The 24,304-nt window shown below is 52.6% G+C and overlaps 1 protein-coding gene across 1 annotated transcript in view; it reads left to right on the forward strand.

The window, feature by feature from the left end:
• The window catches only part of ALMS1 (ALMS1 centrosome and basal body associated protein), a 32,814-nt gene extending 11,507 nt beyond the window's left edge, over positions 1-21,307 (forward strand). Inside the window, exons 7-14 of the mRNA XM_058837903.1 lie at positions 2,200-3,500; positions 7,748-7,862; positions 8,777-9,625; positions 11,673-11,896; positions 12,352-12,700; positions 12,935-12,998; positions 15,869-15,968; positions 20,875-21,307. Of these exons, the coding sequence (XP_058693886.1) occupies positions 2,200-3,500; positions 7,748-7,862; positions 8,777-9,625; positions 11,673-11,896; positions 12,352-12,700; positions 12,935-12,998; positions 15,869-15,968; positions 20,875-20,919 (3,047 nt within the window). The 3' untranslated portion in view covers positions 20,920-21,307. The remainder of the gene's footprint in view (positions 1-2,199; positions 3,501-7,747; positions 7,863-8,776; positions 9,626-11,672; positions 11,897-12,351; positions 12,701-12,934; positions 12,999-15,868; positions 15,969-20,874) is intronic.
• The last annotated feature ends 2,997 nt before the right edge of the window (positions 21,308-24,304 follow it).

Genomic DNA, 24,304 nt, shown 5'->3' on the forward strand with positions numbered 1-24,304 from the left:
TATTCCATGATTCCATGGAATACTTGGCCATCAGTATTTGCTGGCGCTCCTGTGTCTCCAGGGCTGTGTGGGATTGTCAGGAATTCCCTGGGGCTGTCCCTGCCCACGGCCCTGTGATGTCACATCAGGTTCCTCTGTCCCCTGGCTGTCCCCAACCTCTGGCTGTGGTTTTGCTGTCCCTGTCCCTGTCCCTGCCAAGCTGGCCTTGCTGGAGGAGCCTGCCCTGGCAGGGGGGTCAGGGTTTGCTCCTCCAGGGGCCACCCTGAGCTCCATTTGCTGAGGATGCTGCCAAAGTCCAGCTGATTTTGGGGTTTGACTCTGGCTCTGGTGACAGCAGCTGACACGAATCCTCATGGACAGGTTTGCTCAGCACAAATACTGACTGTGAGTGGCTGATTGCTGGGTTTTCATCCCTGGACACAGTGACAATTCCTGGGTGGCTGCCATCTCTCCTGCAGCAGCTGCTCTCCTGATGTTTCCTGTCAGGAAATTGTCCTGGTGTGTTGACAGAGGTTCCATCTGATTATTTTCATTTTTCTCTTCAGGTAGGGTTTTATCTTTGGAGTTTTTCCTCTCAGAATGGAGAGATTTTGGTGTTGCCAGAAGACAATTTTTATTTGCAGAGGAAAATTTCAATGGTTATTATGTAAGGCTGCAACATCAGTAACAGGGATAAAAATGAGAGGGGAACAAAAGTGTTAATATAAAATTATCTTCTAACAGTTTTTTATAGCTGTGATGGTCTAAAGGCCCAGGTAAGAAAAGAACTGTAAGGAGAAAGATTCTTTTGTGAAGGCAGCCAGTGCAGCTGGAACTTTAAAGATGCTTTCAGAAGAAAGACTTGTCTTAAATCTTCCCTGACTTCTTCAGCCATATTTTTAGATGATCTAATAAAAGATTACCTCTACCCACAGAGCTTGTCTAGAGCTTAAAATTATGCAAGTTATGTATTTTTTAAAAAAAAAGTTTCTCTGTACAAACTTATTTTTATTTTTTGCCTGTTTACATTCCTTCCATTTCTTGGTAACTTTCTAAAAAGCCAGGAATAGCAAAGTTCTGCCTGGCATTCCCAAGCCTGATCTCATTTGTCAGGAGGATGTGGAGGAAGCCTCTTACACAAGTTTATAAACATTGCCCTTGTATGGGAAGAAAAATTCCTGCTCTTGCAGAGTTGGTGAGGCTGGGGCTGGAGCTCTGTGTCCAGCAGAGCCCCTGTGCTGGGGAGGGAGGAGATCCAATGGCCCAGCCCTGTATGAAAAAACAGCACAGAGCACACTTTAAAACTCAGTTTTACATGATATTAACAACTCCTTTAAAGCTGTTTTGGAGAGTGGTGCTGGCACGTGCTGTGTGTGCTTCAGGGATGGCCAGAGCATCCCCATTCCTGGGTGGGAATTGAAGTGTTAGCATTCAGGAACACACATAATCACAAATTATTACATGAAGGTGCTTTATTGAAGAGCTCTGGGTGTCAGGGGTGCACAGACCCAAATCTGACCCCATTTGGTTTTGAGTTGAACATACTTTATACTCTATCATTATGCAACTTGCATATTAATTATTAAACTTACATTGTTCTATTGTATGCATTGATTTTACCCAAGCTTGGATTTCTCATTATTCCCCCCAAACCCCTAACACTGTTCCCCATGTTCTCTAAACAATAATTATATCTAATCACATCTAACAATTGTATCATTTATCATATACTGACTACACAGGTGCAGTTTGACTTGATCTTTAGCAAGCACAAGGCCTAACATTTCCCAGGGCCTGCTTTTCCCAGGGCTTTCCAAACCCAACTTTCTTCCTAAGTCCCCAAATTTTCTAAGATTTTAAGACCTTTTATTGTCAGAAGCAGCCTGGGCCAGGGGACCTGGAGGGGCTTTGGGGTCTCTTCCATCACTCTCAAGAAAGGCTCAGTTCAGTGTTGGTCAGGGCAGTTCCCTGGGGTGGAATCAAATTCCTCCCCAGATTCACTTGGATATAACATTCTCTTGAATTCCATGTTGCAAATGGTAGAAAATGCTGTTTATGTGATTTTAATAATGCTCAAAGTGCATTTCCAAGTTCACTGCATTTGGGAATGAGCTCAGTGATCCCGCTTTTAATCCTTTGACGTGTTTTGGAAGTTTTAGGATGAAAATCCTCCACTTGAAGCTGAGAAATGAAACATTCAAGTGTTTTGTTCTCTTGCAGAGCTCCCAGATGGCTCCGGGCGTGTAAAACCCTCCGGTTGTGCCCCTGACCCCGCGAGCGGCAGCTGCTGCCCGGCTCCCCGGCACTTCAGCGGGGTCTCTGCTGGAGCAGGACACTCTGTCCCCTCCTCTGGGGCTGTCCTGGCCGGGTCACAGCGGCAGGGTCCCCGTGTGCCCCCCGGGACGGGCTGGCAGCTCTCAGCTCTCCCTGCAGAGGCCGATGACAGCGGGAGCGAGGAGCCCGGAGCCGGGGCAGCCTTTGGGAACGGGATGGAGCCGCAGCAGGACGCTGCTGGAGGGGATCCTGCACAGCCTGGCCCAGCAGCTCGCCCCGCTGGGAGCCCAGGGAAGGCAGCACGGCACAGGAGCCGCCCCAGGGGCAGCCTGGAGGAGCTGTGGGTGACGTTCCTGGAGCGCCAGAGCAGACAGCAGCAGCAGCGGGATTTCAGGGAGAGCGGAGAGCTGTCCCTCGTGGAGCGCCTGGAGCGGCTGGCCAGGCTCCTGCAGAATCCCATCAGACACACCCTGGCACCGGCAGCAGCTGCGGAGAAGCTTCCTGAGGGGTGCACACAGGGAAGGGAGCGGCTGAAAATCCGGCTGGCAGGAGGAGGCAGGTCTGGGAGCGGCACAGAGCCCCGGGGAACAGCGGGACGGAGGCCACAGGTGATCCAGGAACAGCCCGGGGCACACAGGCCGGGGCAGAAGGTGATCCAGCACCTGAGGAGGATTCTGGAGCAGCAGCAGCAGCAGCAGCAGCAGCTGGGAATTGCGAGTGACAGCTCCTCGGAGGCCAGGCTGAGCGCAGAGCCCGGCGGCTGCAGCAGCTGCAGCACCTCGGGGTGGGACACGGGGACCCCGGCAGGGCCGGACACCTCCCCGGCCTCTGGGGACAGCAGCTCCCTGTCCCTGGCCACCATCGACACGGCCAGGCTGCTCCGGGCCTTTGGCCAGCACAGGCTGGGGCTGGGCTCACAGCTGGCCCCACAGCTGGGCTCACAGCTGGCCCCACAGCTGGCCCCACAGCTGGCCCCACAGCTGGCCCCAGAGCCTGTCCCACAGCTGGCCCCACAGCCTGTCCCACAGCTGGCCCCACAGCCTGCCCCACAGCCGGCCCCACAGCCGGCCCCACAGCTGGCCCCACAGCCTGCCCCACAGCTGGCCCCACAGCCGGCCCCAGAGCTGCCCCCGAGGCTGGCCCAGCTGTACTGTGCCATCAGGCAGCAGAAGAGCCGCTCGGAGCGCTGGGATGAGGAGAGCGAAGGAGCAGGGGCTGAGAACCTCGGGAAGGGGCAGCAGAGCCAGGTAAGAGCTCCCTGAGCCCGGCTCTGAGTGCTCCCCAGGGAATCCCCACTGCTGGACGGGCTCCCTTAGCTGGGAATCACTGAATGGTTTCTAGGGGAGTTCCATGTTCCGTGGGACCAAGGCTGGCCCTGCAGGAGCCGGGGCAGCAGCTCAGGAGGGCAGGGCAGCACCTGGGCACCCCCTGGACACCCCCTGGACAGCCCTGGGCATCACCTGGGAACCCCCTGGGCACCCCCTGGGCACCCCCTGGGCAGCCCTGGGCACCCCCTGGGCACCCCCTGGGCACCCCCTGGGCACCCCCTGGACACCCCTGGACACCCCTGGGCCCCACCTGGACACCCCTGGACACCCCTGGGCACCCCCTGGACACCCCCTGGACACCCCTGGACACCCCTGGGCCCCACCTGGACACCCCTGGGCACCCCCTGGACACCCCCTGGACACCCCTGGACACCCCTGGGCCCCACCTGGACACCCCTGGGCACCCTCTGGACACACCTGGGCACCCCCTGGACACCCCCTGGGCCCCACCTGGACACCCCCTGGACACCCCTGGACATCACCTGGGCACCCCCTGGACACCCCCTGGACACCCCCTGGACAGCCCTGGGCACCCCCTGGGCACCCCCTGGACACCCCCTGGGCTTTCTTCCCTGGCCTCAGTTTCCCTTGGGAAGCAAATCCTGCTCCTCCCAGATCCCTGCAGGCTCTGCCTCTGGCACTGCCCAACTCGAGGTTGTAACTTTGGTGTAAATTCCTGCCTGAATATCCCTGGGCAAGGATCCATACAATTACTGGAGTTTTCCTACTGCTTGTCTTGTAAATTGTGGGATTGTTTTGTGTGGCTGTGAACTTTTTAAAGAGCTGAGGATTGCAGGTAAGAACTGCAGCTCTTTGGAAGGGGAGGGAATAATTCCTTCAGGTGAGTTTGGCTGTTGCCCTTTGCAGGAGAAATGGAAATGTTGTTAAGGAGGGACTCAGCCTGGATTTGGTGATTTTAGTAGAATTACAGAGTTTGGGGGTTCTGTAATACACAGGAATGCTGAAAAGTACAGAACAAGTGAGGAATATTGAATTACTTCTTTCACATTTTTGTATTTCTAGATGAAAGTGGAACTGGCATCATTACTGCCAGATTTAATTGAAATTAACTATTTGATTTTATGGAAACAACTCCAAGTCTGTTGGTCAAATAAGCCAGTGAATTATGGAATAATGAAAAATAATGCAAATAACTAAATAAATCTGGGGGAGAAAGAATTTTCTTAAATGTGAAGAACGGTTGAAAAATCTTTTATTTAATATTTTTATTTGTAACATTTATTTAAAGGTAAAATAAAACTGATGAATTTTTCAGGTTCTATTCAACCTTGAGTTACTTGGGTCTATTAAACCCAAATCTGATTTTTTTACCTGTTAAATCACCTGTGAGATGACAAATGGAATTAGTGCTATGGGGAATAAACCCTTTAAAGGCTCATTGAACCCCCATGGCTTTAGAAACTCACATTTTTTATCTGCTGGTGAAATATTCTTTTAAAAAAATCCATCTGAAGATACACATGACCCCCCTCAAATAAGAAGTGGGAGAAAATAGATGTCAAAACAGCAAATTTAATTTAAAATTCCAATTTTGGTCACTTAAATGGAATTAGTGCTATGGGGAATAAACCCTTTAAAGGCTTTTTGAACCCCCATGGCTTTAGAAATTCACATTTTTTATCTGCTGGTGAAATACTCTTTTTAAAAAATCCATCTGAACACAGCCCCCTCAAATAAGAAGTGGGAGAAAATAGTTAAAATATTAAATATTTTTTAAAAAATGATACATTTAATTTAAAATTCCAATTTTGGTCACTTCTGGGCTGTTTAGCTGAGGAAGAGTCAAGATTTATTTGTATTTTTAGTGCAGATGTCTGTGCTTCCGAGGCAGATCTTCATTCCGAGCAGGAGCCCAGCTCCCAGAGAGATTCCTGCCCCAATCCTTGTGGGAATGCTGCATTTGGAGCCCATTGTCAGCTCTGCTTCCAGCAAACTCTTCCAGCTTTTTGTGTTTCTATCTCCCAGAGCCCTCCTGGAGCTGCTGTTGGCAGCAGGTGCAGGGCTGGAGGGCAGGGAATGTTCCCATCCCATCCAGAATGTTCTGGCTGCTGCTGCTCCGTGCTGCACCTGCAGGGGAAGGGGATATTCTGGGGTTTTCCTCCCTGCTTTTACACATTTCCTGCCAAGCACATAATTCCAATTCACACGTTCACAGTTGAGATGTTCACATATTCTATTATCTGAATGAAAATCCATATCTGTGCATCTGTGCAGTGCCTCTCCTGGAGCTGGGATAGCTACAGGAAATCAAAAACAGCTTTAGGAGACTCAAAACTGCCTCCTTTAATATAGAAATGAAGTTTTGTTGAAGTTGGGTTAGGAGAGTCAAAACTACCTCCTTTTAATATAGAAATTTTGTTTTGTTTTGTTGAAGTTGCTTTAGGAGAGTCAAAATTTTCTCCTTTTAGGACAGAAGTGAAGTTTTGTTTTGTTGAAGTTGATGTAGGAGAGACAAAATTTCCTCCTTTTAGTATAGAAATTGCCTCCTTTTAGTGTAGAATGAAGTTTTGTTTTATTGAAGTTGGGTTAGGAAAGTCAAAATTGCCTCCTTTTAGTATGGAAGTGAATTTTGTTTTCTTGAAGTTGGTTTAGGAGAGTCAAAATTTTCTCCTTTTAGTATAGAAGTGAAGTTTTGTTTTATTGAAGTTGGGTTAGAAGAGTCAAAATTGCCTCCTTTTAGTATAGAAATTGCCTCCTTTTAGTGTAGAAGTTTTGTTTTGTTTTGTTGAAGTTGGTTTAGGAAAGTCAAAATTTTCTCCTTTAAGTATAGAAGTGAAGTTTTCTTTTATTGAAGTTGGTTTAGGAGAGTCAAATTTTTCTCCTTTTAGTATAGAAGTGAAGTTTTGTTTTGTTGAAGTTGGTTCAAGAGAATCAAAATTGGCTCTTTTTAGTATAGAAATTGCCTTCTTTTAGTACAGAAGTGAAGTTTTGTTTTGTTGAAGTTAGGTTAGGGAAGTCAAAATTCCCTCCTTTTCGTATAGAAGTTTTGTTTTGTTGAAGTTGCTTTAGGAGAGTCAAAATTTTCTCCTTTTAGTACAGAAGTGAAGTTTTGTTTTATTGAAGTTGGTTTAGGACAGTCAAAATTGCCTCCTTTTAGTGTAGAAGTTTTGTTTTGTTTTCTTGAAGTTGGTTTAGGAGAGTAAAAATTTTCTCCCTTTAGTACAGAAGTGAATTTTGTTTTCTTGAAGTTGGTTTAGGAAAGTCAGAATTGCCTCCTTTTAGTACAGAAGTGAAGTTTTATTGAAGTTGGTTTAGGACAGTCAAAATTTTCTCCTTTTAGTGTAGAAGTGAAGTTTTGTTTTATTGAAGTTGGTTCAGGAGAGTCAGAATTGCCTCCTTTTATTACAGAAGTTTTGTTTTGTTTGGGGTGACAGAGCTCCAGTGAAAGGGAATAAAGAGGCCTCTGCATTTTCCGGTGGCTGCTGTTGGTTTCTCCATTAATTAGCTCGGGGTTGCTAATTGCTGTGAGCAGGGGAGGGCAGCTCTGCAGGGCACTGCCAGGTCCTGGTGCTGATGAAGCCCCAGCCCTGGTGTTTCACAGAGCCAAGCCTTGGGACAGGATTCCTGCTTTTCAGTGGATTTAGTGATTGAGATCCAGGTGTGATCTCCCAGCTGTGCCCAGCCCTGCAGCGTCCACAGCTGGCCTGGTGTGACACTCCCCTTGTCCCTCAGCCATGCTCCTTCCATGGCTTCTGGGATTTCTGGAGTTTCATTTCTCCCAGCTGGAGGAGTCTGCTGAGGATCACAGGCTGAGGGAGCTTGCCCTGCTTTGAGAGGATTTTGCCTCCCCACATTCCCAGGGGACAATTCCTGCCCAGGATCCCATCCATTGCTGTCCTCTGGCACTGGAACCATTCCCTGGCTGCTGTCCCTGCTCCCTCTGGGCTGTCCCTGCAGCAGGACAGCACTGGGGCTGGTCCTAACCCTTCTCTTCCCACAGAAATCCGGTGTTTTTCCTACCAGCCTGTGCTGCCAGGGCTGCTTTTGTGAGAGCAGTGGGACAGAGCAGCCTGGGCTCAGCATCACTAACAACACCTTACAAAAGGTTCAAGGGAAAAGCAGTGCCATTTTTCTGTTTAAATCCTGTTTTCTGCTCCTTGTGGTTGGAATTTCAGGAATTTCTGTTCTCTGGCCTGTTTTTGTAGAGCACCATCCCCTTTTCCTCGGATTCCACTTGTGCCAGCAGCAGCTCCTGGGGACCGAGCTGTGCCCTCAGGAACAAGCGACGGACACGGATGCTGAACAAAGGGATCCAGGCAGGTGAGGCCCTGAATTCCAGACTTCCCTGAGCTCCTCCTGCCTTTCCTGCCTTTGGAACCCCTTCTCCACAGCCTGGGAGTTTCTGGTGATGGGCCTGCACGGGCAGCACTCTCCAAATTCCCTTCCAGTGCTGTCAGAGAGGGGCAGAGAGGTGTTCAGTGAACATGAGCTGTTTTAATTGCCATTCTTGGGCTGCTTTAATAACCAATATTCTCACCTGTAAACTGATTAACCTCAGCTCCTGCTCCATTTCAGTGGCAAAGGTGAGCTGCCTTTTTTTATCTATTGTTTTTTTTCCCCAAGACATCTGTTCCTCCCAGAATGGCTTTTGTAGGCATATGCTATTTCAGAAGGCAACTGCAGTGTTCCGTGTTCTTCCTGGGAATATTTTGGGTGTTCAGTTCTATTTCAGTCCTGAGCTGCTCCTGGCCTGGTGCAGTTCTGCAGTTGGGTTTTTTTCTGGTGGCAATTAACAGTTTCTTCATTGCTTTCATTTCCACGCCAACTCCCCATCATCACATTGAGTAATGGCCTTGGTTTATTCATCAGATACAGCAATTATTTATTTATTCCTGCTTGTGTGCAAGCGGATTGAATCAGGGAAGCATTTTCACAGGGCAGAGTTAATTCCAGTTTCATTCCCACCCCCAGACAAATGTGTGTTTTGCTCGGGGTGTTTGGTTTTAATTTCACTCAGATTATCACACAGCCACAATCCCGAGCCACTGGAAACTCTCCTTGGTTTGGGGAGGTGGGGATGGAGAGGGCTTTGACTGCTGGAGGTGGGTGAAGCACAGGTTCTTGGCTTTTAAAAGTAAAAGTAAACAGCTTTTTACAGGTTCTTCCCTCTGAGCTGGAACGGGGCAGTTCCCTGCACACGGGAGTGAGGGGTCCCCGCTCTGTTTCTGTTCCAGGAGACCTGGAGATCGTCAGCAGCGGCACCAGGAGGAACACCAGGGACGTGGGGGTGACCTTCCCCACACCCAGGCACAGCCAGGAGCCCGTGGGACACAGCCAGGAGCCCGTGGGACACAGCCAGGAGCTCAGGGGACACAGGCAGGAGCTCAGGGGACACAGCCAGGAGCTCAGGGGACACAGCCAGGAGCTCACAGGACACAGGCAGGAGCTCAGGGGACACAGCCAGGAGCCCGTGGGACACAGCCAGGAGCTCAGGGGACACAGCCAGGAGCTCACAGGGCACAACCAGGAGCTCAGGGGACACAGCCAGGAGCTCAGGGGACACAGGCAGGAGCTCAGGGGACACAGCCAGGAGCTCAGGGGACACAGGCAGGAGCCCACAGGACCCAGCCAGAAGCTCACAGGACACAGTCAGGAGCCCACAGGACACAGGCAGGAGCTCAGGGGACCCAGCCAGGAGCTCAGGGGACCCAGCCAGGAGCTCAGGGGACCCAGCCAGGAGCCCAGGGGACCCAGCCAGGAGCTCAGGGGACACAGCCAGGAGCTCAGGGGACACAGCCAGGAGCTCACAGGGCACAGCCAGGAGCTCAGGGGACACAGGCAGGAGCTCACAGGACACAGTCAGGAGCTCAGGGGACACAGACACAGCCAGGAGCTCAGGGGACACAGCCAGGAGCTCAGGGGACACAGGCAGGAGCTCAGGGGACCCAGCCAGGAGCCCACAGGACACAGCCAGGAGCTCACAGGACCCAGGCACACTGGCCCTGGCACCTGGCAGCGGGCACCCACGGACAGGCTCCCCACGGACAGACGGACAAGGAGCAGCAGGCTGCACTTGCAGCAAGGTCAGCACCACGGGGGGAGCTGGGGACAGCCAGCCCTGCCACAGCCACTGGAATTTCACAGGGTTCAAACCCTGCCCAGGGGCTGCAGAGCTGGAGTCTGGTGGTGTTTGCAGGCAGACACGGCTGCAGGAGGTGCTGGGGAGAGGGGGGAATAAACAAGCTGGAGAAGGGGAATAAACAAGCTGGAGAGGGGGGAATAAATGAGCTGGGGAGGGGGGAATAAACAGGGTGGAGAGGGGGAATAAACAGGGTGGAGAGGGGGGAATAAACAAGTTGGAGAGGGGGAATAAACAGGGTGGAGAAGGGGGAATAAATAAGCTGGAGAGGGGGGAATAAACAAGCTGGAGAAGGGGGAATAAACAAGCTGGGGAGGGGGAATAAACAGGGTGGAGAAGGGGGAATAAACAGGGTGGAGAAGGGGGAATAAACAAGCTGGAGAAGGGGGAATAAACAAGCTGGGGAGGGGGAATAAACAGGGTGGAGAAGGGGGAATAAACAGGGTGGAGAAGGGGGAATAAACAAGCTGGAGAAGGGGGAATAAACAAGCTGGGGAGGGGGAATAAACAAGGTGGAGAGGGGGGAATCTTGCAGGTACTTTATACCAAGTTCTGAGATAGAGAACATTCTGTTAAATTCTCCCTGCTGGTCACCAGCTTGTCCTTACTGTCTCATGCCCTGAGGCTTCCCAGATTTTTCCAGAGTACTTGAGTGGAAATTGGGAAGAGCTCAACTTGGTTTTGAGAGTTGCATTTTTAGGCTGCTGGTGGAGTCTCAGGAAGTTTTCATTTTTTTGTCTCTCTTAAATTCCTGCCACTCTTCACAACGTCACAATTAAATGTTTAAAAATATTTCCCTTACTCATCACTGTTGTTGTGGGGACTGATCATTCTCTCTCATAAGGGTTTAATTTAGAAAATTCAGAATATCTGTTCAGAATCCCAGCTGATGTATTCACATCATTGTGTGTGTAAACTGTGAGTAACTGAATTCCTGGAGACACACTGAACATTTGGGAGATGGAAAGCATTTGATCTTCCAAAATGTGGATAAAGAGCCACAGGGCTTAGGCCTAACACAGAGGCTCCTTAAAAATGTGTGATTGCTGGTAAATAACTGTTCTTTCCATGGAGAGAAGCCTGGAAAATGAACAATTCTGGGCTTTTCCAAAGTGGTGTTTGATAAAGATTTGCTGGTTTTGGGACACCTGAGGAGGGAATTCTCTTGAAGCTGCCCAAGGTGTTTCCTGCAGGAATTCCCTCTGGAGTGTGAGGGGTTGGCAGTGGTTGGGTTTAGCTGCAGACCTGGGCACTGCTGAGGTTTAACCCCCTGGTCCTTCCCTTCCCAAGGGATGTGGGGCAGGATGGGGAGGAGGAGGAGGAGGAAACCATTGGGATGGAGACAGGTTAATAGGGAAAGGAGCACAGCAAGACAAGGAATTCATTCTCCACTTGGAGAATCCTGGAATGGTTTGGGTTGGAGTGACCTCAAATCCCCCCCAGGGTCACCCCAGCCATGGCAGGGACAGCTCCCCCTGTCCCAGGAGCTCCAGCCCCAGTGTCCAGCCTGGCCTTGGGCACTGCCAGGGATCCAGGGGCAGCCCCAGCTGCTCTGGGCACCTGTGCCAGGCACTGCCCACCCTGCCAGGAACAATTCCTGCCCAATGTCTGGTGTAAACCTGCCCTCCTTCAGCTTCCCCCTGTCCCAGGTCCCTCTGCAGCTCCTTGGAACCCCCCTGTAGGCACTGGAGGGACCTTTCAGCCCCTGCCCACTTTCCCATCCCCAGGAGAGCTCCACTGTGCCTGATGGGGACTTGGGAGGTCAAGGCACCACCATTCCCAGTGTTCCCCTTCCTCTTCGCTCAGCTCTGTCTCCTGACCATGATCTGGGGTACCCTGGGGTCAGCTGGGGTCACCTCTCCTGGCTGTGTCCCCTCCCTGCTCTTTGTTGTCCCCTCAGCCTCTGGGATTCCTCCAGGAATAAAGGACCATGGATTGGGATGGACAGCAGCAATTGTCTCAAACCTTTCCCTTCCGTGCTCTTTTAACAGGGACTCAGTGGCTCGTCCCAGCAGAGGATCTGAAATGTGAATGGAGGAAAGAAAACCAGTCCAGTGCCATTGCTGGCCCTGGGCCTGCCTGGTTTGAGCCCTGGAGCAGCACAAAGCCCTGGAGAGAGCCCCTGCGGGAGAAGAACTGGGAGGAGCAGCCCAGCCTGGGCCGGGCAGGGGCTGCCAGGGGGCTGGGGCAGCCCCTGGGGAAGCTGACCCTGCAGGTGAGGGCACCAGGGCCAGCCTGGGAACCGTGGGGTGCTCCTGGCAGCAGCAGAATTTCCCCAGGGTAGCTCCACAGTTCATTTCCCCCACTTTTGACTTGGTCTGGTGTTACAGGGATTAAATCCCTTGGCTTCAGGACACAGAGGGATGTAGCTGGCAGAACATCCCACCACACTTGTTTCCACACAGAAATAATTCTCAGGTGTGCATAGTATGAGATCAAAATGAGTTTTTACTACTCTTTATTATTATTTTGTTTTTTTTCCTTTCTGGCCAGTTTATTTCCACATTATTAAACCTCTGAGCACCTAGGACAGGAGTTTCAAGGACCAGCATCAAGAACAGGAGTTTCATATTACACCCAGTATTAGGATGGGTTTTTTTTCCATGCTTTGGGGTTTGTGGTGGATGTTTTGTGTCTCAAGCCCCAGTTTGTCTGTCTGTGTCCCCCCAGGAGGCCCTGGCCCTGCACCGCCCCGATTTCATCTCGCGCTCGGGACAGCGCCTGCGGCACCTGCGGCTGCTGCGCGAGGAGAGGAGGCTCCAGAGGCTGCTGCAGTCCCAGAGGGAGCAGCTGCAGTCCCAGGGGCTGCTGCAGTCCCAGAGGGAGCAGCTGCAGTCCCAGGGGCTGCTGCAGTCCCAGAGGGAGCAGCTGCAGTCCCAGAGGCTGCTGCAGTCCCAGAGGGAGCAGCTGCAGCTGCTGCAGTCCCAGAAGGAGCAGCTGCTGCCATCCCAGCAGCTGTTGCAGCCTCCAGGGAAGAGACAGCCCTGCAGGACTGCAAATCACCTGGTGTCCAACCGAGGTACTTCAGGGGTCTGCCTTGAATTCTTGGATTTCATGGGCTCCACATGATGCTTCAGGGTGTATTTATTTATTGTTTGTTTCTCATAAAGGCATTACAGGTATTTAACCCTGCTGTCTGCAAGATCTTACAAAGAGTTTTTTGTAAAAGCTTCTCTAAAGCTGATAAAGGACTCACCTTGTTGCAGTAACAGACTTGTTCATTCCTTCACTTACCTCAAAATTTTCCACTCAGGTTTCCTGATGAAAGAAAAAAGAAGAGCAATTCCCAAGAGAGAAATGTTTCAAAGATCTAAAAGGTAAAGTTCAGGGAGTTTTATTTCAGGTGGATCAGTGCCCTGGGTAGGGAAGAGCTCTGTCTGCAGCCAAAGAACCGGGTGTGCAAATAATTCAGCTTTTTCAGTGAAAAATGCAGATGTCTCATCAGAGGGAGAAGAAATGTCCTACTTAGAAATTGCAAGAAAGAAAATCATTTTGGAGAAGTGATTTCTGTAGCTAAAGCTGAGGGTTCTGCTGCAGTGTCAGCCACCCACAAACAGGGTCCCAAGTGGAGAGGGAGTGGGGCTGGGGGACCCTGGAGCATCTGAGTTCACAAATTAACCAAGTGCTAATTGGGGCAGGAGTGAGGCAGCATTTCCCCCAAAGGAAGAGGCTTTGTATAGCAATAATCACCCCAAGAGAACACAGGTGAATTTATCCAATTTACCCTTGGATAAACCACCCTAGGATAGGTCTGGTCTTATTTCTGACTGCAGGAATTGATCTCTGCAGTGCCCACTCACGTGGATTTACCCTTTGGAGCAGCAGTGCTGCAGAGGGAGCCTGGGGAGGGATAACAAAAAGTGGGAGTTGATTGCAGCTGAATTTTGCTATAAACGGGATGTGAAGTGCTGGGCCAGGACCCCACAGAGGTGGCAGAGCCATTGGGAATATCCAATATCCTTGGAAATAATCACAGCTTGGTGGGATGAGGCCTGAGCAGCCTGACCCAGCCCTGGAATTAGCCCTGCTTTGAGCAGGAGCTTGGTGACCTCCAGAGTGTTTTGCCAACCTCAGTTTCTCTGTGATCCCACAAAATACCTGCTGAAATATATAAAATAAACCCCTTGGTGACTTGTAATGATTTTAATGTTTTTTATGATACATTTTGATGATTTTTAGCATTTAAAAGTATTGTTAGGCTGTCTGGGGAAGGTGTCCCTGCCCATGGCAGGGGTGGCACTGGATGGGCTTTGAGGTCCTTCCACCCCAAACCATTCCAGGATGCCACAAGTGAAGGAGAATTGATTGGGGAAGCATCAGCACAGGAGAACACAAAGCAGGGCAGCACTGCTGAAAGTTTGGAAATGCCTAAAAAGCCTCAGTGAGGTGATTGCTGTGCTGAACTCCTGCCATGGCAGGGGGAACATGGCCCGGGATGCCTGGGGGTGTCCTGGGCTGGGGACACTGGGGACACTGAGCTCCAGCTGGGTCACCCCAGCAGGGCAGAGCTGCAGTGCTGCTCTGAGGAGCTGCTGGGCAGGAGAGGTGTTCCAGGGGCAGGAGAGGTGTTCCAGGGACAGGAGAGGTGTTCAGGGGCAGGAGAGGTGTTCCAGGGGGTGGAGAGGTGTTCCAGGGACAGGAGAGGTGTTCAGAGACAGGAGAGGTGTTCCAGGGACAGGAGAGGTGTTCAGAGACAGGAGAGGTGTTCCAGGGACAGGAGAGGTGTTCCAGGGGCAGGAAAGGTGTTCCAGGGACAGGAGAGGTGTTCAGAGACAGGAGAGGTGTTCCAGGGACAGGAGAGGTGTTCAGAGACAGGAGAGGTGTTCCAGGGACAGGAGAGGTGTTCCAGGGGCAGGAGAGGTGTTCCAGGGACAGGAGAGGTGTTCAGAGACAGGAGAGGTGTTCCTGGGACAGGAGAGGTGTTCAGGGGCACAGGAGGTGTTCCAGGGGCACAGGAGGTGTTCCAGGGGCAGGGGAGGTGTTCCAGGGGCAGGGGAGGTGTTCCAGGGGCAGGAGAGGTGTTCCAGGGGCAGGAGAGGTGTTCAGAGACAGGAGAGGTGTTCCAGGGGCACAGGAGAGGTGTTCCAGGGGCACAGGAGAGGTGTTCCAGGGACAGGAGAGGTGTTCCAGGGACAGGAGAGGTGTTCCAGGGACAGGAGAGGTGTTCCAGGGACAGGAGAGGTGTTCCAGGGACAGGAGAGGTGTTCCAGGGGCAGGAGGGGTGTTCAGAGACAGGAGAGGTGTTCCAGGGGCACAGGAGAGGTGTTCCAGGGGCAGGAGAGGTGTTCCAGAGACAGGAGGGGTGTTCAGAGACAGGAGAGGTGTTCCAGGGGCACAGGAGAGGTGTTCCAGGGGCAGGAGAGGTGTTCCAGAGACAGGAGAGGTGTTCCAGGGGCACAGGAGAGGTGTTCCAGGGGCAGGAGAGGTGTTCCAGGCACAGGAGAGGTGTTCCAGGGGCACAGGAGGTGTTCCAGGGACAGGAGAGGTGTTCCAGGGACAGGAGAGGTGTTCCAGGGGCAGGAGAGGTGTTCCAGGGACAGGAGAGGTGTTCAGAGACAGGAGAGGTGTTCCAGGGACAGGAGAGGTGTTCCTGTAACAGGAGAGGTGTTCCAGGGGCAGGAGAGGTGTTCCAGGGGCAGGAGAGGTGTTCCAGGGGCAGGAGAGGTGTTCCAGGGGCAGGAGAGGTGTTCCAGGGGCAGGAGAGGTGTTCCAGGGACAGGAGAGGTGTTCAGAGGCAGGAGAGGTGTTCCTGTAACAGGAGAGGTGTTCCAGGGACAGGAGAGGTGTTCAGAGACAGGAGAGGTGTTCAGGGGCAGGAGAGGTGTTCCAGGGGCAGGAGAGGTGTTCAGAGGCAGGAGAGGTGTTCCAGGGGGTGGGGAGGTGTTCCAGGGACAGGAATTCCCAGGCTCAGGCTGCTGTGGATTCCACATTTTCCCAGTGGGACAGCAGCACGCTCCAAACACATTTGTCAGGGGTGTGCTTGTCCAGCAGCCCCTGGCACGGTGGGGATGAAGCAGAGGGTGTGGATTTAGTGCCAGGCAGGCTCACACCCCTTGGCACAGTGGGGATGAAGCTGAGGGTGTGGATTTAGTGCCAGGCAGGCTCACACCCCTTGGCACAGTGGGGATGAAGCTGAGGGTGTGGATTTAGTGCCAGGCAGGCTCACAGCACTTTGCTCCCCGGTCAGGCTCTATGAGCAGCTCCCCGAGGTGAGGAGGAAGAGGGAGGAGGAGCAGAGGAAGCTGGAGTACAGCTCCCACCGCCTGCAGGCTCAGCTCTACAGAACTGTGAGTGTCCTTCTGCAGGGGGCCAGGCACAGGAATGGGGAATTGGGGGGCTGGGGAGTGGGAATTGGGGGGCTGAGGAGTGGGGAGTGGGAACTGGGGGTCTGGGCAGTGGGAATTGGGAACTGGGGGGCTGGGGAGTGGGAATTGGGGGTCTGGGCAGTGGGAATTCAGGTGCTGGGAAGGGGGAATTCAGGTGCTGGGCTGCCAGGGCTGTTCCATTTCACCAGGGCAAGGCAGCCAAGCTTTGCAACACCAGTTCCTTTCCTGAAATCCTCCCACTCCATGGAAAAATGGCAATGAACACGGTCCTGGTGGAATGATACAAAAAAGGGCTTGTGCAGGGCTTTGGGAGGAGCAGAGGGATCTTGGAGCACATTCCAGGAAGGACAGGTGTGGATGAGGATGCTGGGTTTGCTCTCCTGAGCCCTGGCTGTGGAGGGATTTGGCTCAGGGAATTCCCAGCCAACTTCCCAGCTGTGCCTAACAAAGCCTGGAGTCATCCTTAATTTATCCAGTCCTGGTGGAAAGTGAGCTCTGAGGATTTCAGCAGTTCCTGCTGGCCCCTGGCTGGGGAGCTGTGGGATAAGCCAGTGTCCCTGAGCATGGACAAACAAAACTGGCTGGTTTTTAAACTCTGCACCTTAAACTTGCACTTCAGGCTCAGTGTTGAACTCCTGGCTGGAAGAACTTTCCTGGAGTATTCCAGAGCTGGAGTAATAGCCTTGGGTATTTGTTGGGAACAGCAGTCATTGGATTTTGGAAGTCAGCACTCGTAATGTATTCTCCAAAACATCTTCCTACTCCAATTTGGGGAGTTTGCCACTAGAAAGACTTTAATTTGTTGCTATAATTGGGCAGGGTATTTTCAGGACATTTTTTTTTCCCTGGTCTGAGAATTCCAGATGCTGGTTCAGTAAAGTTTGAGGAATTAATGGATTCTGGCAGTCATGGATAGAGTCAGCTGGAAGCAGGGAGGGAATGGGATCAGAACTTTGGTACATAAATATGGGTTTGATTGGGATGGAGGTGATGATTCATGGCAGTAAATAATTCCAAAGTTTTAGTTTTCCCTGCTGGTGCAGTCCTCCCTGCTGAGGGGAGCTGTAAATCAGGGAATGGTTTGGTGAGGATGGGGTGAGAGCACCAGCTTCACTGTGCCTGGGAAATGAACCATGGATTTCGTGGAATGACTCCAAACATGAGACACAGCTTAGGGGGGAGGAAGGAGCTGCTCCAGGAGCTCCATGGAGTGTGTGATGGGGCTGTGGGATTGAGGGAACCCCCAGGATGCTCCAGGGATCTGTTCCCGTGCTGGGAGGGGCTGGTGTGGAGCAGCCCCAGTGACCCCAGCAGGGAGCAGCTCCTTTAGCAGTTATCCAGGGAAAACAGGGAAAAGGGAGGCAGAGTCAGCTCTGGGTGGGGCTGGGCAAAGCCCCTGTGTTCCCTGACCCCAGGGCAGGGCCTGGGATGAGCCCTGTCCCAGAAATCAGAGAACCACGGAATTGTTCAGGTTGGAAAATCCCTCTGATCCCATCCAGCCCAGCCATCCCCAGCCCTGCCAGGGCCAGCGCTGCCCCTGTCCCCAAGGGCCACATCCAGGGGCTTTGGGATCCCCAGGGATGGGAATTCCCAACCTCCCTGGGCACTTCCAGATTCCTTTCCATGTAGGAATATTCCAAATATCCACCCTGAGCTCCCCTCAGGCCGTTCCCTCTCCTCCTGTCCCTGTTCCCTGCGAGCAGATCCCAAATCCCCCCCGGCTGTCCCCTCCTGCCAGGGACTTGTGCAGAGCCAGAAATTCCCCCTGAGCCTCCTTTGCTCCAGCCTGAGCCCCTTCCCAGCTCCCTCAGGAATTCTCCAGCCCCTTCCCAGCTCCCTCAGGAATTCTCCAGCCCCTTCCCAGCTCCCTCAGGAATTCTCCAGCCCCTTCCCAGCTCCCTCAGGAATTGTCCAGCCCCTTCCCAGCTCCCTCAGGGATTCTCCAGCCCCTTCCCAGCTCCCTCAGGAATTCTCCAGCCCCTTCCCAGCTCCCTCAGGAATTCTCCAGCCCCTTCCCAGCTCCCTCAGGGATTCTCCAGACCCTTCCCAGCTCCCTCAGGGATTCTCCAGGCTCACAGGGAGTGATTAAACTTTGGGAAAGGAAGTGATGAAGGAATGAATCCCATCCCATCCCATCCCATCCCATGGCAGGGACACCCCCCACAGGTCCAGCCTGGCCTCGGGCAGTGCCAGGGAGGAACAATCTCAGTGTCCAGGCTGAGGGATGAGATGCAGCTGAGTTCATTTGACTCAAAATAAGACCCCAAATTAGTGAATTTATTTGAACAAAATTTGCTTCAGTTTTGTAAAGCAGAGTGCGAATATCCCTGCAGGGCTTTGGGAGGGAAGGGCTGCCAGGTCTGGTTCCAAGGCATTTCTGTGACAGTTTGGGGCAGCTCACTGAGGTGAAAAGACAATAATAATAATAATTTTTATTGGCACTGAGTGAGGATGATCCTGAGGGGAACCACCATGGGCCCACCTAGAGCTGGAGCCATAAAAATCTCTGGGCTGGAGTGCCCAGACATTCTCAATCTGTGAAATTGTTTAATGCTTCCCTTCATTAAGATAGCAAAGTTATTTTTATCACAGGGTGCACGTGGATCTGGGCTGATGTTCTGTCCCAGCAGCCCTTTGCTTTTGTACTTCCAATTTCAAATGGAGCATAAAATCATCCCAGTCAGATCAGGGGATGGGGAGGGCCCTGGAATTCTGCACACTTTGTAGTGGGAACAGATTCTGATCTGCAGAATCGCAACTTTGAACCCCAGTGAAGTGGGAATGGATTTTGTGAGTTTGTCAGATCTGGATTGGTTCCATTCCTGAGGATTTTCCATTAGTGGGGTGAGTGTGAGCCCTGTGGATGGGGAGGAAGGCCCTGAAGGCAGCAGCAGGTGGTGGCACTGTCCCTGTGCCAGCAGCCCCAGCAGAGAGGAGGAGCACTGCTGCTGGCCAGGGACCAGGGAAACAGCACAGGGAGCTTCTGGGCCTGGGGGAAGCTTCTGGAACACTCCCTGCTCCAGGGACCTGTAGGATCCAAGCCCTGCCCACAGACCAGGGGCTCTTGTCGGGTCTGCTTTGCTTTGGTTCATTAGCACCGGGTGTTTTCAGCTCCTTTTGGGGGGAGTTTGCAAATGACTCTTCCCGTGTTGGGTCCCAGGGTTGTGCAGGTTTCCCTCTGCTCCCCTCAGCCAGCCCATCCCTGCCTCTGGAGTCCTGCTTTATCCCACTGCTGGTGGTGGAAAACCCTTCCAGGACCTTCCCTGGAACTGCTGCTTGTCCTGGGACATCCCTGGGGCACACGTGGCTCCCGGTGTGCTCGGGATCCTGCCCCAGGGAGCAGCCTCAGCCAGCTCCAGGGATAATCCCTGGGCTGTTCCTGCCAGGGACATCCTGCTGTTCTCCCTGAGCAGCCTCTGAGCTGCTGGGACTGTCCTGTGCCAGGGACATCCTGCTGTTCTCCATGAGCAGCTCAGGGACATCCTGCTGTTCTCCATGAGCTGCTGGGATTGTCCTGTGCCAGGCACATCCTGCTGTTCTCCCTGAGCAGCCCCTGAGCTGCTGGGACTGTCCTGTGCCAGGGACATCCTGCTGTTCTCCCTGAGCTGCTGGGACTGTCCTGTGCCAGGGACATCCTGCTGTTCTCCCTGAGCTGCTGGGACTGTCCTGTGCCAGGGCCATCCTGCTGCTCTCCCTGAGCAGCCTCTGAGCTGCTGGGATTGTCCTGGAAGGGCTGAATTCCCATTCTCAGCTGTTCATTGTCCTCGCTGCCAGGCTGGATGGGGCTGCAGCCCCTGGGACACTGGGAGGTCAGGGGTAGGGGTTGGGGGTTGGGTTAGGGGTTGGGGTTAAGGGTTAGGAGTTAGGGTTAAGGGTTGGGGCTGGGGTTAGGGGTTAAGGGTCAGGGGTTAGGGTTAGGGGTTTGGGTTGGGGTTAGTGTTAGGGGTTGGGGTTAGGGGTTGGGGTTAAGGGTTAGGGGTAGAGTTTAGGGTTAGGGGTTAAGGGTTAGGGGCTGGGGTTAGGGGTTAGGGTTAGAGTTTAGGGTTAGGGTTAGGGGCTGGGTTTAGGGTTAGAGTTTAGGGTTAGTGTTAGGGGTTGGGGTTAGGGCTTAAGGGTTAGGAGTTAGAGGTTAGGGTTTGGGATTAGGATTAGGGTTAGAGATTGGGGTTAAGGGTTAGGGGTTGGGGTTAAGGGTTAGGGTTGGGGTTTGAGGTTGGAGTTAAGTGTTAGGGTTAGGGGTTTGGGTTAGGGGTTAAGGGTTGGCTTTAAGGGTTGGGGTTAGGGGTTGGGTTTAGGGTTAGGGTTAGGGGTTGGGGTTAGGGTTAGAGTTTAGGGTTAGGGGTTGGGGTTAAGGGTTAGGGTTAGGGTTAGGGTTAGGGTTAGGGTTAGGGTTAGGGTTAGGGTTAGGGTTAGGGTTAGGGTTAGGGTTTAGGGTTAGGGTTAGGGTTAGGGGTTGGGGTTGGGGTTAGGGTTAGAGTTTAGGGTTAGGGGTTGGGGTTAAGGGTTAGGGGTTGGGGTTAGGGTTAGAGTTTAGGGTTAGGGGTTAGGGTTAGGTTTAGGTTTAGGGTTAGGGGTTGGGGTTAAGGTTAGGGGTTGGGGTTTGAGGTTGGGGTTAAGTGTTAGGGTTAGGGGTTAAGGGTTGGGGTTAGGGGTTGGGTTTAGGGTTAGAGTTTAGGGTTAGGGTTAGGGGTTGGGGTTAAGGTTAGGAGTTGGGTGTTAGGGTTAGGGTGGCCCTGGAGGGCTTGAAGGGCCCTTCCCACCCAAACCCCTCTGGGGCTGCACAACAATCTCTGCAGAGAACCTGTGCCCAGCAGTTTTCATTTTCCAATCACTAAAACTCATCTGTGTCCTTTTGTTTTTCTCTCAGAAAATCACCAACCGTGTCCTGGGGAAGAAGGTGTCCTGGAGCTGAGGGGAGCTCTCCTGCCAGCCTGGGCTGCAGCAGCACCTGCTGGGACAGGGAGAAAGCAGTAAATGCTTCTGCAGCTCGAGTTTGTGCTCTTGGGTCACTTTTGTGCTAATTAATTCTGCCCTGTGTAATAATCAGTGATTTGGGGGCAGTGTCAGGGTTTTAGATAAATAGCTGTGTTTTTATAGTGGTGTTAGGCACTTGCAGAGGAAACAGAGTCTGGAAAAACTTGGTTCATAATATATTTATAACTCCCTGATTGGAATAGCAGTTTTCTATATTTATGTTCAATGGGTTTTAATGAGGATTTTTACATTTTTTTAATTCCTGTCTCAATGTAGAAAATTCCCTTGTTATGTTTTGTACTGCAGAACCCCTCAATAAAACAGGTGAGTTGTTTTAACTGGTGCAGCTGTGTTTGTGTAGGGACCAGGAGAGGCTGAGCAGGGACAGCTCTGGTGACAGGGGGGTTTTTAGGCCTTTCCTGGGATAATCCCCTTTTCCAGGTGGATTGTCCTGCCAGGGCTGTGCCCTGGAGCAGCATCACTGGGAAGGTACAGGGGGGATGAGGTTTGTGAAATGTCCCAGTTTGATCACTGAGCAGTCACAGGATGGATAAACAGGAAGAGACATCTGAGGAGAGCAGGGTGGGTGTGAGCTGTGGCTTCCCATGAGCTCTGCCTCCCATGTTTGTGACAGCTGGGAGGGAACACCCAGTGCTGGGAGGGCTGGGCACCACTGCAGATGGAAAGTTCTGGAGAGACCCTCCAGAGCCTGAAAGGGGCTCCAGGAGAGCTGGAGAGGGAGTGGGGCCAAGGGCTGCAGGGACAGGAGCCAGGGAATGGCTTCCCAAGGGAAAGGGGAGATTGGGCTGGGATCTTGGCAAGGAATTCCTGCCTGGGATTCTGCAATTCCCAGATTTGCTGGGGCTGCCCCTGGATCCCTGGGAATGCCCAAGGCTGGGTTGGACATTGGGATTGGATCCACCTGGGACAGTGGGAGCTGTCCCTGCCAAGGCAGGGATGGGATGGGATTTAAGGTCCTTTCCATCCCAAACCATTCCAGGATTCCCTGATCTGGCCTGGTCTCAGTGCAGATTACAAATAACACCATCCCATGGCTGGGATAAATCTGCTCAGACTGTGCCTGGTCTCCTCAGACCTTCCCACTTCCCAAACTCCAGTTTTATCTGTTGATCAGAGAATCTGTAGCAAGGACCTGGGAGCTCCTCAAGTGCCCCCCCTGCCCTGTCCAACCCGGCCTTCACCTGGAATTGGCTCCTTCCACTGCCTTGTCCTTGGGATCAGGCAGGATGGAATCGCTGCCTTGCCTTGGGGGTTTTGTTCTGGGGCTGGCAATGAGCTTTGTGTGCTCCTGAAGGAAAAGGGGCTGGGAGTTGTGGGGCTGCTGGATTCCCTGGGACACAGGGGCAGCTTTGTTCCCTGGGAAGGAGACCAGGGGTGTTGGAGCCCTGATGAGATCCTGCCTCGCTTGGAGCACGGTCAAGGCCACTCAGCTGCTGGTTTGTGCTTTCCAGGAGACACAAAGGGAGCCTGAGGGCCTTGCTGCCCCCAAATCCCTCTGAGACCGAGCCCAGTGTTCCCCCAGCAGTGCCAGGGCCACCCCTGAGCCGTGTCCCCAAGTGCCACATGCACAGGGCTGTGAAATCCCCCCAGGGATGGGGACCCCAGGGCTGGACAAAGCTTTGGGTGATGAAATTTCCCCCCAGGATGGGTGGAGGAGGTGTTGCCATCCCTCCTTCCCTGATTTCTCGGTGGGGGATGCTCCTGAGGTGCCCCTGCCCTGTTCAAGGCTGGCTGAAGCTGCTGTGGGTGCAGCATCCCGTGTTTCCAGTCCTGGGGAAGGAGCCTGTTGACATTTGCAGTCACTGCTTCCAACACACCAAACTTCTTCCCAAAAACTCAGGAAATTGTGTTTGTCTTGTGTTGATTCCAGAGTGTGGAGTCATCCCCTCTAAATCTACTGTACACAGAGACTTTTAGGGCAAGTTCTGCAGAGCTCTGGGGGTGGAATTAGGGCAGGACTGGGCGTTTATTCAACCCTGTGGGAGCAGGTTTGTGTTTTCAGTTATTCACATTTGTCCTTTGATCATTGCTGTGTAGGACAGATGTGTGTCCACAGTCTGACCACAGCTGGAAACCTCCTGGATGAGATGGAAAAGAGGTGTAAAAATTCACCTTTTGCTTTGACATCTGCTTCATTTTAAAATGAGAGGCTTTTTTTTCCCTTCAGAAGTGCCTTCCATTCCTTCCTTTATGACCATTTCCACTCCTTCTTCCTTTGTGCTGTGAATTCCATCCTGAGGGAATCAATCCTGATCCTTCTGTGTCACGGGCAGCCCTGGGGGTGTTTTTGGGATCCCTCCCAAGGAGAGCCCCTCTCCAGCAGGTTTGGATGGATTTGGGATCCCTCCTAGGGAGGGGAGCCCCTCTCCAGCAGGTTTGGATGGTTTTTTGGGATCTCTCCTAGGGAGAACCCCTCCCCAGCAGGTTTGGATGGATTTGGGATCCCTCCTAGGGAGAGCCCCTCTCCAGCAGGTTTGGATGGTTTTTGGGATCCCTCTCCAGCAGGTTTGGATGGTTTTGAGCCCCTCTCCAGCAGGTTTGGATGGTTTTGAGCCCCTCTCCAGCAGGTTTGGATGGTTTTGAGCCCCTCTCCAGCAGGTTTGGATGGTTTTGAGCCCCTCTCCAGCAGGTTTGGATGGTTTTGAGCCCCTCTCCAGCAGGTTTGGATGGTTTTGAGCCCCTCTCCAGCAGGTTTGGATGGTTTTTTGGGATCCCTCCCAAGGAGAGCCCCTCTCCAGCAGGGGCTGGTGGGCCTGGCTGGGTGTCTGGGACAGGTTCTCTCCTGGCTGGGATCTGGAAGGATTTCCATGGAGGTGGATTGTGGTGGTGGTGATGTGAAAACACGGCTGGAGTGTCCCTCAGTCTGCAGTCCCTGTGCTGCTGCCCCTCTCCTGGGCCTGGCCAGCGTGGGAGGCTGCTGGGGACTGACCCCAGGGTTTCTGCTGGACCCTTGGTTTTGTCATGGAGAGCACAACAGGGACACTTGGGAGAGGAGAAGATGAAGGATTTGTGCCAAATCCTGTGCCAAAGCAGGCAAGGAAACCATTTCCAGAATTCCAGGATGGTTTGGATTGCAAGGGACCTTAAAGCCCGTGCAGTCCCAACTGGCACCTAAAATGAGGTGGATTATGGATTTCCTATCAGCCCTCCCCAAAGTCCATCTCATTTTTTTCCCTGAGTGCACCCTGGATTATAATTCACTTTTCCTGAAACAATTCCCTGAGGAAGACACGACTTCCTGACTGGCTGTTCATTAGTGCAGATCCCACTTGAATCCAGTAAAGCAGATTTTAAAATATTGT

This window comes from Poecile atricapillus, chromosome 4 (genome assembly GCF_030490865.1).
Source record: "Poecile atricapillus isolate bPoeAtr1 chromosome 4, bPoeAtr1.hap1, whole genome shotgun sequence".
Lineage (NCBI taxonomy): Eukaryota > Metazoa > Chordata > Aves > Passeriformes > Paridae > Poecile > Poecile atricapillus.